We start from the raw sequence: 17,075 nt of genomic DNA, 5'->3' as shown, positions 1-17,075 counted from the left end.
AGACACTTAATTTTCTTTATTACCTTTTACACTCACAATCACAAGAAAACATATTAAGTGCTACTTACTTTGACAAGCGTTTCAGGAGACACTTCTTCATCTGGGACCCAAAGTTTTGTTGTCTTTTTTCCTGGAATCTAAACCAAATTTTACATTTTGTTACACTACTGTTACTCTTCAGTGAAACCTGCTGTAATCTCCTCTTTCCTGTTTGCTTCTGAAAACAATACAGCAGCACTCACTGGTTAGCTTCATGCCTTGTGTATTTTATAGAAGTAACCGTTACAGAAGTGAGATACTGTTCTTACCTCAGTACTCAAATATCAGCAAATGTATCACTAGCACAAGGGTTTTTGTTGTCATTATTACACTCCAAAGCAGTCATTTCCATGTAATAAACACTGCTTTGAAAACAATTGTCAACATTTTCAATATCCAGTATATTTGAACCTCACATGCATAGCTTTAGACTGTAAATCTTTCCCTAAATATAGCTGACAACACACAAGTTTTTGTTTTTTGGTTTTTCCATTTTTTAACCACTATCAATACAGAATTCTCAGACAAATTAAGATTAACAGTCTTCCATTTAAAAAATGTATTTTAATTTCAAATGCACCATGTGGTTTAGTCTTGGCTGGCTTCCAGGTGCCCACCCAGCTGCTCTCTCACTTCCTCTCCTCAGCAAGATCAGAGGAGCAAATGTGGTGAAACAGTTCATGGGTTGAGAAAGGGACAGGGAGATCGCTCACCAATTACTGTTATGGGCAAAACAGACCTGGCTTAAGGAAGATGAATTGAATTTGTTGCCAGTTAAAATCAGAGGAAGGAACTGAGAACTAAAGGCAAACTAAAAACACCTTTGTCCCTAACCCCACTTTTTCCCAGGCTCAGCCTCAATCTTAATTCTTCTCCCTCCTTACTTCCACCCCAACTGAGCAGTGCAGGGAGAAAGGGAACGGGGACTGCAGTGAACTCATCACTCTTCATCTCTGCCACTCCTTGTGGGAAGCTTGTCACATTAACCCAACACACATACTCCTAAAAAAATAAATAAATCACAACTTGCTCACGTAAGACAATAGACTGAGCAAAGTCAGTAATAATACTACTTTTAACAAAAGGCAACACGTGAGCGATCAAATGCTGTGCTATACAGCGAATCATCTTTGTAAGGACTACCAAACCAGTGCTCCTACCTTTCCTGTATTGTGAGTTTTCAGCTGGGTCACACAGCGTATGCAGAAATCGAAGGCGAAGCATAAAAAATGTAGAACCAGCAAAACCAAATATTTTTACAAGTACTTGATGAGTATCCCACTACAGGAGAAGGGGAATCTTTGAACAAGATTTTAAAAATACTCACCCTATCATTCATTAGCAAATCTTTAACAATAAAAGTGGCAACCAAGGATTTCAAAGGAGCAGCAAATTGATCAGGTGCTAGCATGGCTATGTGGCCAATAGTAACCAACGGTGTAATGAGATGCTCAAAATTGCTTGGATCCAGACTTTTATGCAGTGGCTAGAATAAAGGCAACAAATTCAAATATTACTCATATAATCTGTGTCTTGTTTGGGTGAGGGGGTGGGGAAGAGGGCAACACACATTTCTATCTCAGAAATATAATTTTGAAAGAACTGTTAATTATTTAGATTTAAACACCTTCTCCAACCCGTAGGTCTCCTATGAATTGAAAGAAAAATCAAGAAGAAATAGACAAAATGTTAATCGTATCTGGGTAGTTCAAAGTGGTAGCTCAAGAAGGACCATCTGGGAAACAATGGATTAAAAATGTAATTTCCTGTTTAAGACGTGGGCATACTGAATCTCAAGATGGCAATTTCAGTAGTGGACTGATTTACCCTTTGAGATAAAAGGCTGATGGGCCCTAATTAAAAAGGACATTTGCAATTAAAACAATGACATCTATTTAAATAACTTCTACCATAATTCAGTTTTTCATAACTTCTGTAAGAATCTGAATACTTTGGGCCAATCCCAATGGAGCTGAGGAGTGGTGTATGGGTCTTCTTTCCAGGAACTGTTCATAGGTCTAGCAGACTGTCCAAAACTTTGTTTTACTCTAGTTTATTAAAATACATAACCTTACACATGATCATAGAAGGGCTTGGGTTGGAAGGGGCCTCTAAAGATCACCTAGTTCCAATCCCCCTGCCGTGAGCAGGGGTACCTTCCACTAGGTCAAGTTGAACAAAGTCCCATCCAATTTAGCCTTGAAAGCTTCCAGAAAGGGGGTATCCACAACTCCTCTTAGCAATCTCTTCCAGTATAATGATGGATCATGGGACACTAAAAACTATATATTCTACTACCATTTTTACTATCATATCTTTAAGTTCAACACAACTAACTCGCCATACAAATTGCCACTGTAACCTTCAATTCACACATGCACTATGAAAGACAAATAAAAAGCAACCGAAATATTTTCATTTTACCTCAAATATCTGTGCAAACTGTGTTTCTTTGCTGGAAAATATTGCATGGATGCAGTGAATAGCATACTTGGCTTGGCGAGGAGGTCCTTTTTTAGCTTTATGGTGCAACACTGGAAGCAAAGCACTTGAAAAAAAGGGAAAAAAAGATAAGCACCTTTTCAAAAACTAGAAACTTCCCAGGATATCGAACTAACAAAGAATAACTATTTACATATATAGAATACAACACCTCTGTGAAAATGCTAATAATTCTCCTGGTTATGGCAATTTTTCAAAGACAGGAAAAAATGGTTATTTATGTGACTTGCAAGCAAAAAAATACAGCAGTTTTCACTGATATAATCTCATGTGGCAAAACAAACATTTTACCTGCATAAGCTACTAAAATGCTCTTTTCAAAATATTCTTATCTACACATCCCTACTCCCTGGATATTAGATTGCAAAGAACATTACTACATTGCTATATACTTAATTTTATAAGAAGTGCAATTATACAAATTATAGCAGTATCAGGGACATATCAGCTAATACTTCTTTGCATACATTTCACTTCTATTCTTCAAAAAGTTACTGCATTTTAAAGTCATGCAAATCTTTCCTGTTTTATCTGAAGTGATACTTTCTTCCAGAAGAATGTAGTATAACACTACATCCTGCCAAAGCAAGAATGAGAATGAGATTCTAAAAACCCATATGATGAAAAACACTACTCAGAATAAGATATACAACTTACGATCGTATATGAGGAAAGTCTTCTTCAATTTTGCCTCCTGTGTTTTTGAAAATTTGTAACGCAGCTTCTGCCACTTTTTCATCATCCATTTTCAAGCAAGCCAAGAGAGATTCAAAAGTTTCAGCTGAATGAAATGAGATGGGGTGGGTAAATGAAAGTACCTGCCAAAAAAAAAAAGAAAAAGCCATGTTAAAATTTTGTAAAAGTCCACGTAGATTGAACACTCCTTCAAAAGTCACTTTTTCCTGCCATCTTGGAATATTTTTAAAACAGTCTGTTTTTATCACATAATCAATATTTCTCTTTTTTGTTTTTTTTTTTTGTTTTTTTTTGTTTTTTTAAAGCATCTCTTAACCTTCTGTCTTTATACATTGTCTCATCTGTTTTACCCAATTTTGCAGTCTCAATTACTTCTGCTGTTACTGTAAGCATGCACTTCTCAGTGGCTACATCTACATCAGCAAGTACAGGGTTACAGCAGAAGCAGGTTTTAAGAGAAACATAATGGTGGTTATCTTGTAATTTTGTTTCTCCAAAAAGAATGAAGCTTGTGTGCTCCCAGACCTCTTAGATGCAACTGTTTTCCTTGCTAAGTGGAACAACTCTTGGGTACATTGCTCTGTAGTGAGCAACGTACCCAATACAGTCTCCAGACACTCCTAGACACTACCAGAGCTGACCAGATCTTCTACCTCTCCTTCATATTCTTGGACTCTGCTGACTCTATCTTCAAGTATGACAATCGTCCCACTTTAAAACAAAATCCTCATCTGTTCCTCTCTGAAGCTTTGTCTTTCCTTCATTTTAAAGTGTTTGTTGATTATTAGCCTCTTTCCATATGATGGAGCAGCCCAGAAAGCCACCTGTATCCTCAGCTGCATCAAGAGCAGTATGGCCAGCAGGGTGAGGGAGGGGATTCTCCCCCTCTGCTCTGCTCTCATGAGACCCCACCTGGAGCTCTAGGGCCCCCAATATCAGAAGTACATGGAAGCTGTCAGAGTCTTAGCTGATCTAAGATGTTCTGAATGCTTCAGTGTGAGAGTCCTGTAGATTTTGAGGCCTCTGAGATCAACCCACAGTTGGACTACTCCCAATATGACCTCAGTTATATGATGGCAGTATGACACAAGTACCTTTCCTAGCAAATACAGGATAAACTGTAGAGTCTCTCTCAAATACACTAGCTTTAAAAGTACTAAGTGAAAGTGAAAGACCTATTTAGCTGCACTTAGTTTCACGCTTTCAACAGCATTTGCAATTAACATAGTGATCAGCCTTTTTCCTCCTAGGAAGAAGGGAGGACAGAGTAAGAAATTCTGTACAATGTCCCCAGAAATGCATCTTGATAGGGTTTGCTGTGTTAACCGAGTCTCAAGAAAAACTACAGACAATAGTTATAGATAAGACCCCAATTTATGTGGAACTCAGGAGAACCACTGCATTGTACAGATAAACAAGTATGGTACAGTTCTAGAAGTAGTATTAACTGTATTCACAATCCTCTGAATTCACACTCTAGTACTCAAAACTCAGCTGCTGATGTCACACATAGAGCTACTTTTAACTTGTAGAAAAGCTTCTAAATGATTTCTAATATAGCCTTATATATAACTCACAGAAGATGTGCATAGACAATCATAATCAAACCGATATTCTTCCAGATACCCAGCAAAATGCTTATGACTGAAGATATTGAGGGCTAATTACAAATTTATTTTAACAATGTTACTTTAGAAAGTTTTTACATGCTTACTGACCACCAAGAGTACACTTGCCTTAAGCAATTCAAGACCTGCTCTGATTGCCTGGTCAGTAGGTACACCCTCATCTTCATCATCAGCTGTTCCATCTATAGATTTGTTTACTTGCTTGATAAGGGCACTGAAGAGGAAGATAAAAATATGGCCTTGTGTTTACTGCAATACATACACAACATAAGCCTATTATAAAATAAATGCAATTCAACTACATACACAATATGATTGTCTTCATCACCCATTAAGCATGAAGTTTAAAAAAACATTTAAGCATCGTGGATTAAGCATTACACATTAGTCTAGAAGGATGACCAAAGAAATAAAATAATTTGAGCATTAAAAGAAACAAATTCAAATAAGAATTATGATTAGGGTACTAGATCCTGTGGATTCTTAAAAATTTATAGAAAATAACCATTAATACTGCTTAGTCTAACAGCAATAAATAAAATAACCATTAAACAGCTGTGCTGGAAGTTGATCAGAAATTTAAGAGACTTATCTCCTGCATATTTCACCTTGCTTGTTTTGACTGCTTGTTTTTTTCTTACACTGTAACCTAGGAAGGGAAATGGTGATTATCCAAATGATCTTGTTAGTAAGTGCTGTAGGCAGCTTCCCTGTAAAGGACTGTACAATATTCAGAATATACCTGCAGTAAATTCTGTAAGGGATATTTATAATCAGTGGAAGCAAAGAGACACCTCTACTCAGACTTTCCATTTTTTTCTACTCCTAATTGGACACAAATAACAATCTATAGCAAAACAAAACAGCCTGACAGTCTAAAAAATGAAGAGGAAAGTTATTGATAATTTACAGAGATGGATAATGACCGATTCTGTGGAGAAACTGAAAATATATACTTTTTACTTTATTTTTTTCCCCCGTGTTTACTGTACGGGGGTCAGTCAATCGGTACATGGTGAAACAAGTATTAAAACTTTCCAACAATTTGAGTATTACTTTAAATGCACATTTTATATTGCTTCCATAATTTTTTTTTAAATGCACTTTCAAATTTGAAAAAAGTCTAGGTATGCATTATACTTAATCCAAGATCAAAAGAAAAATTATGTTAGGAACTTCTCTGAAAAAGATTTTTAAATGAAGTCTCAATGGCTCCATTACATTGTATATGTGACAGGCAGAAACTGAAAAGCTCAAGTACTTAAAAGCCATGGACAGAAATTCCTTTTAATGTAAGTCAGTCACTCACAAATCAAACTTTCCCCATCAGCAACAGATCCATTTTACTGACAGTTTGTTCCAGCTGTGCTGAATGACAAATCAATTGTTTGTGCAGCTACACTCTGAATGGAAACCCCTAAGCTAAGAGAAACAGAAGAAAATATTGCAGGTCATAGGCCTTAAAAACTACCCTCCTGCCGTCAATCCGTCGCTGCTTGTGCTTAAAGACAGAATTACAAACCCTGATTTCAAACTCTGTGATCTACAGACAACAACACACACACAAAATTACCTGATGGATTCAGTATCAATGTGTACAGGAGCAATTCTCTCAAGAAGAAATTTTATCATTTCCAGGAAAGGATTTGTTGGTTGTTTTGGGTTGCCCAACTTCTTTGTAATTTCCCTCTGCAATTTAAGTTTCAATTAAGTTTATAATCAATTTAGTTCCCAAAACATTCATGTATTTTAAGAACTATTCTTACCACACATCCCTCAGCCTGTTTGCACGAGCATGTTGGGCTAACAAGCATTTCTAGCTGACTTCTTATCTTTTCATCATCTTCTAGAACTTGTGTAAATTTCTTCATGAAATCTTGAGCTTTCCCCGGATCAGGAAGGTTTCCTTTAAGTAAGCAAAAGAAATGACTATTTATTTCAATAAATATCAGGACTGTATGTTACACAAGTTCAAAGACTCACACCAACATATTAATAGACAATTATCAATACTATTCTATAATAAATTATATAATACATATTAAACATATCATAAGTAAAGAAAAAAGTACCTGGGACATGGCCAACCAAGCAGCATGATTGAGTTTTTCCTCCACATCGGCCTTAAACAGTACTATTTTTGCCAAAATAACAGTTTGCATCTTTTAAAAAAGCTTTGTTTAAAACCAGAAGTTCAGAATTGTAAAGTAAGTTTTTCTCTTTCTCACTGGTACTAATGCTATTGGTACACCAGGCTGAAGGGTATACCAGAAGAAAGAAGAAGTGTTGCTTTTTTTTTTTTTTTTTTTTTTTTTTGGTAAGAGTTTAGGTTACACAGTTCTGCCTACAAAGTGCCGTCCTACTACTGAAACACAAACTCTTGTGCCTTCTCCCAACACTTACAATACTGGCACATCAAAACCAGGTAAGCCAATAAGTAGTTTATCAGCTTAGCTAACACCAATTAATACACATTCTATAACAAATGCTGAAGGGCACATGCCTGTTACAGAGCTTATTTGTTATAAGCTTATCTCAAGTGATTTTTAAAAGAAGAAAGAAATATATATATCGACCTTAATTTTTAGATGGTATAAATACTTCAACTGACTTACTTGTTATTACCATCACTTTTGAGAATATAGCTTTACTGCTGGCATCTGTCTGCAAGTCACAAAAAAGAAAAATGCATTAAGTAAAAATTTTAAATTATATATATCCACTGAATGAGCAAAATTCCATAATGATGCATTATCAACAAATCAGTACCTACCATTTTTTTTAACACGTCAGTATGTTAGAAACCAAAACACCACAGCACATTTAATGCTAGACTGCTCCAGGAAGTAAAAGACAGAGAATGTTTCCACAGGCATGATCTTTCTCACGTGCTGTAAACTTTTATTATTATTATTATTACTACTACTACTTGTTAATCTATTATATAATCTCTGAACAGTTGTATAGTTACAACTATAAAATGATAGTCCTATGAGAAAAAATTTAAATGAGAACATGACCACCTTTCAAGAGCTTTCACTGGAAAGCATTTCATTTTTAAAAGAACTCTGCTTAGCTGCCACCATTGCTAGAACTGCCTTTTAGAGACCTCCCTTTCTAACAGACAAAACTGATGACAGATAAGCCTAAAATTACACACAGGAAAACAAAGACAAATGAACTCAGAAAGAAGGCTCAGCTTAGAAGACAAATATTCCTTATATCAAGGTACTCAACACGAGGCAAACAAAGACCTGTGGTGGGCCTTTTCATCGGGTTCACGTCAGGAAAGAACCATTAAGCAGCAGTGCTGCAAGACACTACCATTTTCTTAAGAAAGTCTTCAGATTATTACAGAGTAGGGGGAAAATGTTCAAGGTAGAGGTCAAAGTCTTGTTCGGGCATATGTAGTTTGTTTCTTCTTCGTGAAATCTCCACACAGATTTCAAATAAAGTTCAAACAAGCCATATCAGCTTTGGAGATAACAGTTACTGGTTATTATAATAACTCTGGCTAACACAGGGAAGTGTGTATTTATTTCTAGAAGGGAGCATCCTTTAGCTTTTTGGAGTAAATTTCTGTTGTGCAATTGACGAGGTACTACAAAAGAAAAGCAAATTTTGAGTTCTAACATCACTGAAAAAAAAACAAAAAAAAAAAAAAGGGAAATGAATCAGGTAATTAGGCAATTTGTACAAACTCTTGCAATGTTTGAGAACAGTGCCAATCCTGGAAAGGTTGAAGCATAACAAAAATACACCATGAGATTAAGATAAGCAGTGTTTTCAGTGAGCACTATATCTTGTGAAATGGACACCTAAGCACATTGTTCCAGCCATTAAGTATTTCTACAGAAATTTCAGTCACTTTTTAGCATCAGCAGAATGCCGTCTTTTTTGAGGCTTTTTGCTGTCAGAGCTGAACATTCATGTGCAGACAAGAAATGATGTTGGGGGAGACAAACAAAAAAACCACACCAGAAATCACATCTGGTGTGTAGATTTCAAATAATGTCACCTGATACAGAATCTCTGCATTTGCTCCCCTTGCAACTCCGAAAAACAACAACAAAAACCACCCTGCATTGTGGAATTCCTTGTACTGGTTCGGTCTCCATTCTTCCAGTCCTGCCTAGGTCCTTCAAGTACTGGCTGAAGGTCTCATTAAAACAACATTTAAGTTGCACAAACTGCTAAGCACTCATCCCAGCATGAAACCAGCTGAGTCAGAAGGATTATTTTACCTTCCAGTAGTATAACTCCACTGAATAATGACAGATTGAAGATATCAAGACGCATTTCTTTTCAGAAGAAAAATTTTCTTTTTTACTACTGTGGCATCTTAGCTACCTAATCTTGCATTCACAATATGGAAGCATCTGAACGGCAGCACATCTACAGCAAATAAAGCTTATACTTCTAATACAGACAAAACAGCGTTCACCCAGTTTTCCACGTGTGAACAAGCAAGTTTATCTGTGTTATTTAACTGTATACCATTACTGTAGGAGAAAATAAGAAGAGATGAGATCTATGCTTTTGTTCTTTGGAGAAGTATCTCAGCTTAAAGTCAGATTCAATGTCTGTTCTGTCTCAAATTAGGAGAAGTTATAATCAAGAGAAACGGGAAGTTTCCTAACACATATTCAATCTCCTAGATAGTGTTTGCACTGGGGAAAGGCTAAAGCAGGGAAAAGAAAAAAAATAAAGAAAAAAAGCCTGAAAGGGGGAAAACCTGTAGAATTTCTCTATATGACAAAATAATTTTCCAAGATAGGGAAAAAACAGTGGAGTGGAAAATTCAAAGATCTATAATCACAGAATAGTTTAGCTTAGGAGGGACAACTGCAGCTCACCTGGTTGAACTGTCTACTCAATTTGCTCTAGCCCTCATCTAGCTGAGTTTTTAAGTATTTACAAGGATGGTTTCACAGCCTCACTGGACAACCTGTTCCCATATTTGATCATCCTTACTGACTTATTTTTTCCCTCCTTACTACCTACTCAAAATTCCCTCCTGACATAAAACAGTTTCTAGATTTCTGAATGAAAATTTAAAACAAAGAAACGTAAAGACGCCTGAGGAGGGGAAGAGGAGACGTGAGAGAAGGACAGATACAAGGGTAAGAGTTGCCTGAGCAGGGGTGGAGAGGAGATGCAGGGAGAAGGCATGACTCTAAAGGGACTGCAGCCAGTGGAGGTACCCAGGCTGGAGCAGTGGGTTAAGTACTGAGCTGCAGCAAAAGAAAAGGAACCACCACACTGTGACCACTGTGTGTGGCAAGGGGACTGGAGACCGTGAATTGTGGAAGAGAGGTGCTGAAGGGTGATTATTGAAGTGTTTATTTGTTCACTTTCAATTCTCAATACCAGAATCAATATTTAAAAGCTTATGTTAATGATCAGCGAACTAAATTAAGAACTATCCCCTCACTCAACACTGTGTTGTCGCCCACAACAGCACCTCAGACTGCCTGAAAGCAACATCACAAGCTGCCTGAAATCACACATGCACTCCTGTTACACAAAAAGCATTCAACTGTAGAGAGTCAATACTTAATCATGAAAGATGCAGTGAAAAGCACATGGACAAAAGCAAACATGTAAACAGAATACCCCACTTCCAAGGCAATGCTTATGCTGGCATTTATTAAAATTACACATTTAATTCTATAAGTGACACTTGGTATTTTACAACCAAGAAAGCACTTTCATTACTTCCCCCTGAAAACAGAGAAAATTTGAGATTTTCACTTTCAACTGAAATGCAGAATATATCAAGAAGCTAACTCAAGTTTTATATCACACACAAATCTAAATTACACCAAAAATATAAAAAAGTAGATTAAAATTATTTCAGCACTCACTGAAACACGATGAATTATTACTGTATTAGCAATTACTGCACTAAAGAATTCAATACAACATTACAGCATGTTTTAATTGCATTAAAGCAAAATTACGAATTTCACTGCAATCACCTTGAATATAACTCAAACAGGAGTGCAAGACCAAGATTTTCATAGAACTACTGCTATCTGCGAGACAGTAGCATTTCTAAGCAGACATTAGATAATCCAATTACACTTGTAAAAATGCAGTTACCCTTTCATCATGTTCAGACAATTTCAGCAAAATTATAATTCAATCATAAAACTGCATTAAATTTACCTGTGATGTTTGAGTATATGCACATATAAAAGACCTAAATACATGAATATGGACACAGTAACGCTTTATAGGATACACTATTACTGTTAAAACACCAACAGATTAAACTTGTAGCACTGAAGTCAAGTCATAATCAGGTTCCAAATGGCATGCAGAATGACTTTTTTTTTTTTTTTAATGATACTGTGCATATACATACATATAACTGAAATCTAAATTTTACTCTGTGAGAATATCCCAAATCCTCTAGGTATGTTTATCTTTTAGAAATATGCCCACTAGGAAAAAAAGAATTCAACACTAGTCTGTCACCTCCAACACAACATTTAAGAAGTTTCCAAGAGGGAAGAGAAACAAGTAACATATAAAGATAAAATACTTTCATTTCTCAAACGTTACTAATTTATATAAGATAAGAAATCAGGATGTTTAGGTATTTTTTCTTCATTATTCAATCTAGTGGTCAAAAATATCATCTTTTTCTCTTGTTTGAGAACCAGAACAATCCTGGCAACATGTAGCTCTTAAACAGTGGGAGCACATATTTTAGTATTAAGTGGCTAGCAAACACTTTAAAAAAATCTTAAAAACACCTACTCTTACTGACAAAACATATACAGATTTCTTACTGAAAGTGTTGTCTAACAGAATCGAATTATTTTCTGTCAGTAATGTTAAGCTTCAGATGGAAGTAATGGAAATAACAGAATTTAATATTTTTTTTGTTGGCTTTTTTAGTTTTTGTTTTGTTTTTAAGTATAATTGCATATTTACTTACTTTTGGTTGTTTTATTAGGTCAACTAAATCCTTTACTTGATGTCGTAACAGATTCTGACATTTCCACATTTCATTCAATGCTCTAAAAAAAACAAAGAAGAAAAGGAAGAGAAAAAAAAAAGAGTTGTCAAAGTCTTCTATTTAATAAATAACCTAACTGCCCAACAAGAGCCTTTACATTCTTCTAAACGTTCTTCTAAACGTCTTCTAAACATTCCTGTCACATGGAACATCATTGCTGTGTGAGCAAATTCTAAATGTTTCCAAACTGAATGATATGGAAAATTTAATTGATCATACTGTACTGGTACAAAATGTGATTTTGAAACAAGTTTTATTTCAGACGCTTAACTACACTGCCTTTAAAAGAACCGGGAAGTAACTGATATCTGTCTTATAAAAAACTCATTTGTACGAGTCTAAAATCATTCTTCTAAAAACATTCCAAGAAGCAGGCTAAGGTTTTTATCATCAAAGCAACGTTTTTCTTACACAGAAAGCAGTTACTAGAACAAGCTGCAAAAAGTGGACATGATTGGACTTGTAAGAGATGCATTAGTCTACAAAACTGAAAATCAGCACACTTTCCATGAAAAAATATCTAAAAATTAAAAAAATAGTAAAAGGGGTTAAAAAAAAAATCACTCATTTTTAAAACTTCTGGAATTCACAAGTTAAAGTCAGTCCTATTTAACTAACTGAATATACTGAATCTTTAAAATACATACTGCTGCATACGAAAACTGTAGAATGCAGAAGTTATTTGTTGCCTGAAATAACAAGTTCTGAAAAAATCCCATTCTGCATTTTGTTTAACCTATACCAAAAAATGTTAGAACAGTAGCAGTTTTGATTTTTAATACATCATTCTTTGTTTTACTGTGCTACACCACTGTGACTTACTCAGGCATGTTATACAAGAAACACAGGGGATTCAAACACCAGTTTCTCTAGTATTTGAATGCTGTGGGTGGGTTTTTTAGCCAATCTATGATAAACACTCTCCCACATGAGAAATATTATATTTAATTTTCAAGTGACTAGGTCCTACTTAATGAAAAAGTAAAACTAAGTAAATTCAATCAAAATAATGAACATTACAGCAGCAAAACTGTCATTATTCAAATTCACATGCATGCACTAATTTTAAGGCAAGTAATTACCTTCTCCAAACAAAATTGGAAGTAAAATGAATATTGAAGGAGAAGAGACAAACAAATAATTCCTTCCCACTCGAGTTATCCTGGCTGCTAAAATGAGTTTGTTGATTCTTAAATCTTCAGATAAGATCTGAAGCTAGTCAACGCTACTAATCTGTGCTATCTCTTTCAAGACATAAAAGGACTAACATGCACTCAAAAGCTTTTTGCCATTTCTTTGGTACTACTATTTTTTTGCTGTTTATGGTTAAAGGGTACCACACCTTGTTAAAAACCACCCTATTAATTTTTTCAAACTCTAATTTGAAGAGCATACAGTATTGCTATATTCCATTTACTAATAGTTGCTGAACTACTTTTGTCCACTGGCTTAGGGTACTCATAACAATTTAGAACCAATTTACAATAATGACTGTATTAAAAATTATTTTGCAAGAAGTCGAAAATGGCACATACTTCACAGCATTTGAATCCAGTGTTGCGTAAAGGTAATACAAACATTTCATTCGTTCATTTGTTTCCAAGTTGTGAGGGACCATGTACTGAGCAAAGATGCGCTCAACAAGTAACCTGAAAGACAGCATTACGGAACTGGTAAGCAAGAAAGCGGTCTTAAATTGTTAAAGTGTTCATTCAGAAATTCTCAGACATACCTAGAGATCAGTTGTGGCTTATAAAGACATATTTATTTAAAAAAAAATTAAAGTCAAGTCACCTAACTTCCAATAAAATTCAGCATAAATTAAACGGAAAGATATCATTACGGAAGACGGACCGTTAATGTTAGCAGTAGGACATTTAAGAGATGACATTATCATTATCAGATTTATTAACCCAGACAAAAATCAAAGGATTTTAGAGAAAGATGTCTCAAATATTGGCCCAAAGGATAAGTATTGCAGTCAATTTTTGAACTGACCTCGTATACAGGGCTTAAAATAGGGGGGAAAAAAGGTCACATTGACCATTACACATTATCATGGGAAGGAGAATTCAGATACCAGTCAGGAGGAACTGGCTTTTCCCCTACACCTCCCTAGCCACTTCCTGAAGCACGGAGTTTATCCCATTTCTGTTGCTTCCATAGTAAAATACTGGTACATTCAACAATAATTTTGAAATGAATGAAATTAATGAAAGCTTCTGCTATGACATAGAAGCTCCTCATTTAGAAGCAGGAGAAAAAGGATCGGGTCTGGCAGTTACTTAGGAAAGACTGTGAAATAAAATAGAAACCACACCCATGTTGCAATCATGTACATCTAGGCTGGAAATGAAAATAAAATCCTTATGCACAAGCTTAAGTTACTAGATTCTTCCAATTAGATCACGTGGTCAAAACACAAACCCAGCTAGCTTCAAAAAATCTTGAAGTTTAAGAAACTGTGAACAAATAAGATCGGACCTGATGATCCAGACAGTTCCTTCCACTTCCATGGTACCAAGAAATAACCGATTATTTTGCAGGTGACTTTTTAAGAGTGCAATTTTTTGAAAGATTTTTATGGGTTTGCAATGCCATTTGTATTTGATCATGCTGTGAAGACCAAAGACCCATCTCTAAAGCCAACAAGACCAACCGATTAGTCAAGGCAGACTAGTTCCCAAACTAGTTCATAACGTGCAACTGTTTTTCAATGTGAACAATGAAATATGGGTCTACAGCTGGGATGACAGACATATTTCGCCACAAATCACAAGGCTCTAATTTCTGGCCGTTTTATACTGAAAAACTAACCTTCTAGAGTGAGATGCCATAACCATCACCACTATATTGACTAATTGGACTTGCAAGTCCAAAGCAAGTTTGTTACGGCAGTCTTACTTACTGGATTTTAACACAAAAATCAGCAAGTTACTGAAGTATAAACAAAACCCTCCTTTATGAAAGCAGTAGTGAAGTACACGTTGGAATATTTCAAAGTTTTCAGCTTCTTACAATCTCTTTTGGCCTCAAACAAGCAGAAGAAAACAACAAAGAATAAAATTTGGCTGTATAATATTATGCATTTGATCAGAACATACACAATTATCAAGTCGTCTTCTTGTTAGCACTTAAGCTTGAAGGAAAAACAAAATTACCACAGTTATCCACAGAATACTCAGCTTTCAAAAGGCTGACTTACCGGTCATCAATACTGTTCTGATAATATATATGCAGAAGTTTATCTTTTATCCATGATATCTGTTTTGCAGCTTCTTTTCCTGCTTCTGACTGTAATGAGTATTTCTTGTATATCTGTGCAAGTCCCATCATAGCTTCTTTCCTCACTCTCCACTTGAGAAAACAAAATAGTACCACAGTTTAGCAGTTCAAAACTCAAATTTGAGAAGACAGAGAAGCTTCATAGTATTTTCTATTCTGCCCCAAAATGAAATAGTTCAATTGGGTTATATATGTCTATTATGCTAAGCATTTCAATGCAGGTAACTACTACGCAAGAATGCCTCTTGAATTTAGAATTGTTACAAGTTCAAGCCAGCACCCTTTTTCACAGATATGCATCGAATATTTGAGATTGTATTATGTCTGCACCATGGGAAAGCATGTCACCAAATGAAAAATCAGGTGATAACACTAATTTTAAGTTTGCCGTTTATACTCTCATGTAAGCATAAAAACATCCTAAGAACATGCCGAATAACAAAACATAGCTAAACTAAATTTCAAGGCTATTCAAGCTTGAAAGCTACTACACTCATTCACAGTTTTCCAATGAACTAATTAAAAGCAGGCAATGTAGCCACCTCTGATGGTGGAACAATTCGCATTAGTAATCTACCATACAGTTTGAAACCTATTGTCAAAATTTCCTATGAAAAATGTTAGAATGTCTTACGAGGATCTCATTTTATTCAAAAATTACTATTAATTATTATTATTAATTACTAACTAGACAACTGGAGTGACATAGTTTTATTCAGCATATAGTATTTTTTTTGATCATTCTACATTAAATAATAATACAACACAATGAAAAATGTTGCATTCCAGTCAGGGGCAAAAGCTATCTCATTAAGTACACTGTCTCGATATTTTTTGCATTATATAGATTTTCATTAGTCATTTTAAAATCAGCGCAGCATTTTAAGAAGCTTTGCTTTTAAGAAAAAGAAAGCTAATTGCACTAAGATACAAAAGACTAGAAGAATAATGCATAGCCACCATTAGTACTTAATGTCTTACCCGCTTGTCCAGTGTTCGTTCTCTGACAAAATTAAGCAGGTGATCATTGACAAGCAGAAGATCTTTTTTAGCAGCAGTAACTATGGATACTATAACATCATGCCTTATCGCCTCTTCAGGATCATGTGACCTTACTTTAAGATATTCTGGGGAAATAAAATAAAATAAGCATTTCGGTTGAGGAATACAAGTTCAGATATTTTTATTTCTCTAGCGGCTACCCAACAGAAAACCATGAGTTTCTACAGTTTTGAGTACAGACAGTAAGAAGCCACTAATTTTCCGTAAGATTTACTGGAATGTGAGTAATCAACTTTTTATTTACTTAGAATGCTCAATACTTATATTTCTGGCATTAAGTTATTAAAAATTATTTCTTGTAATAATTAGTTATAATCTACATTTGCAACTGTTACAGCCCAAGAGAACTGCATCTATAGAGCTGAATAGATGCTGAAGTTCTAAGAACTTGATATCCACACTACATACACGTTTTAAAGTCTTACTTCAGGCTAGAGGCTACTCTCTTCCTGCAGATTCCTATAACTGGTTGACAGAGCACATCAGTTGCACTCCTGAACACAGCTTCTGTGCTTTCCAAAAGGAATCTGGTTCACGTGCTCCAGAACACTCCACAGTGTGAACCACATGAGCAGAGCAAGCAGGGACAAATCAAGAGACATACTTAAGAAGCATGCTCTTTCACCAAGCTAAAAATGCTTATTTAGACAAATCCTAATTCATTCAACACAGAACAGTTTTTTTCTAGATTATGTTGGCATATTGCTACATATTTGGTACTACCAGAAATCCTACACCATCAACATTTTAAGATTTCTGCTTATAAATCTCAAATGTTTTAGCTACTTAGTATCATTTCAGAAAATTGCCAAAGCACAAAATAGGCCAGCAAA

The 17,075-nt window shown here is 35.3% G+C and overlaps 1 protein-coding gene across 3 annotated transcripts in view; it reads right to left on the bottom strand.

Annotated features, from left to right (window-relative positions):
• The window catches only part of PDS5B (PDS5 cohesin associated factor B), a 114,592-nt gene that overhangs the window by 37,221 nt on the left and 60,296 nt on the right, over window positions 1-17,075 (bottom strand). For all 3 annotated transcript variants that reach the window (XM_084497614.1, XM_084497616.1, XM_084497615.1), the window contains exons 11-22: window positions 16,162-16,307; window positions 15,101-15,252; window positions 13,431-13,544; window positions 11,815-11,896; window positions 7,481-7,529; window positions 6,632-6,771; window positions 6,439-6,554; window positions 4,974-5,079; window positions 3,199-3,359; window positions 2,464-2,587; window positions 1,367-1,525; window positions 69-137 (exon numbers count right to left, since the gene is read on the bottom strand). In XM_084497614.1, coding sequence (XP_084353740.1) covers window positions 69-137; window positions 1,367-1,525; window positions 2,464-2,587; window positions 3,199-3,359; window positions 4,974-5,079; window positions 6,439-6,554; window positions 6,632-6,771; window positions 7,481-7,529; window positions 11,815-11,896; window positions 13,431-13,544; window positions 15,101-15,252; window positions 16,162-16,307 — 1,418 coding nt within the window. The remainder of the gene's footprint in view (window positions 1-68; window positions 138-1,366; window positions 1,526-2,463; window positions 2,588-3,198; window positions 3,360-4,973; window positions 5,080-6,438; window positions 6,555-6,631; window positions 6,772-7,480; window positions 7,530-11,814; window positions 11,897-13,430; window positions 13,545-15,100; window positions 15,253-16,161; window positions 16,308-17,075) is intronic.

The sequence above is a fragment of the Aythya ferina genome (assembly GCF_964211825.1).
Source record: "Aythya ferina genome assembly, chromosome: 1".
Lineage (NCBI taxonomy): Eukaryota > Metazoa > Chordata > Aves > Anseriformes > Anatidae > Aythya > Aythya ferina.
This window is presented reverse-complemented; position numbering and strand designations above follow the sequence as displayed.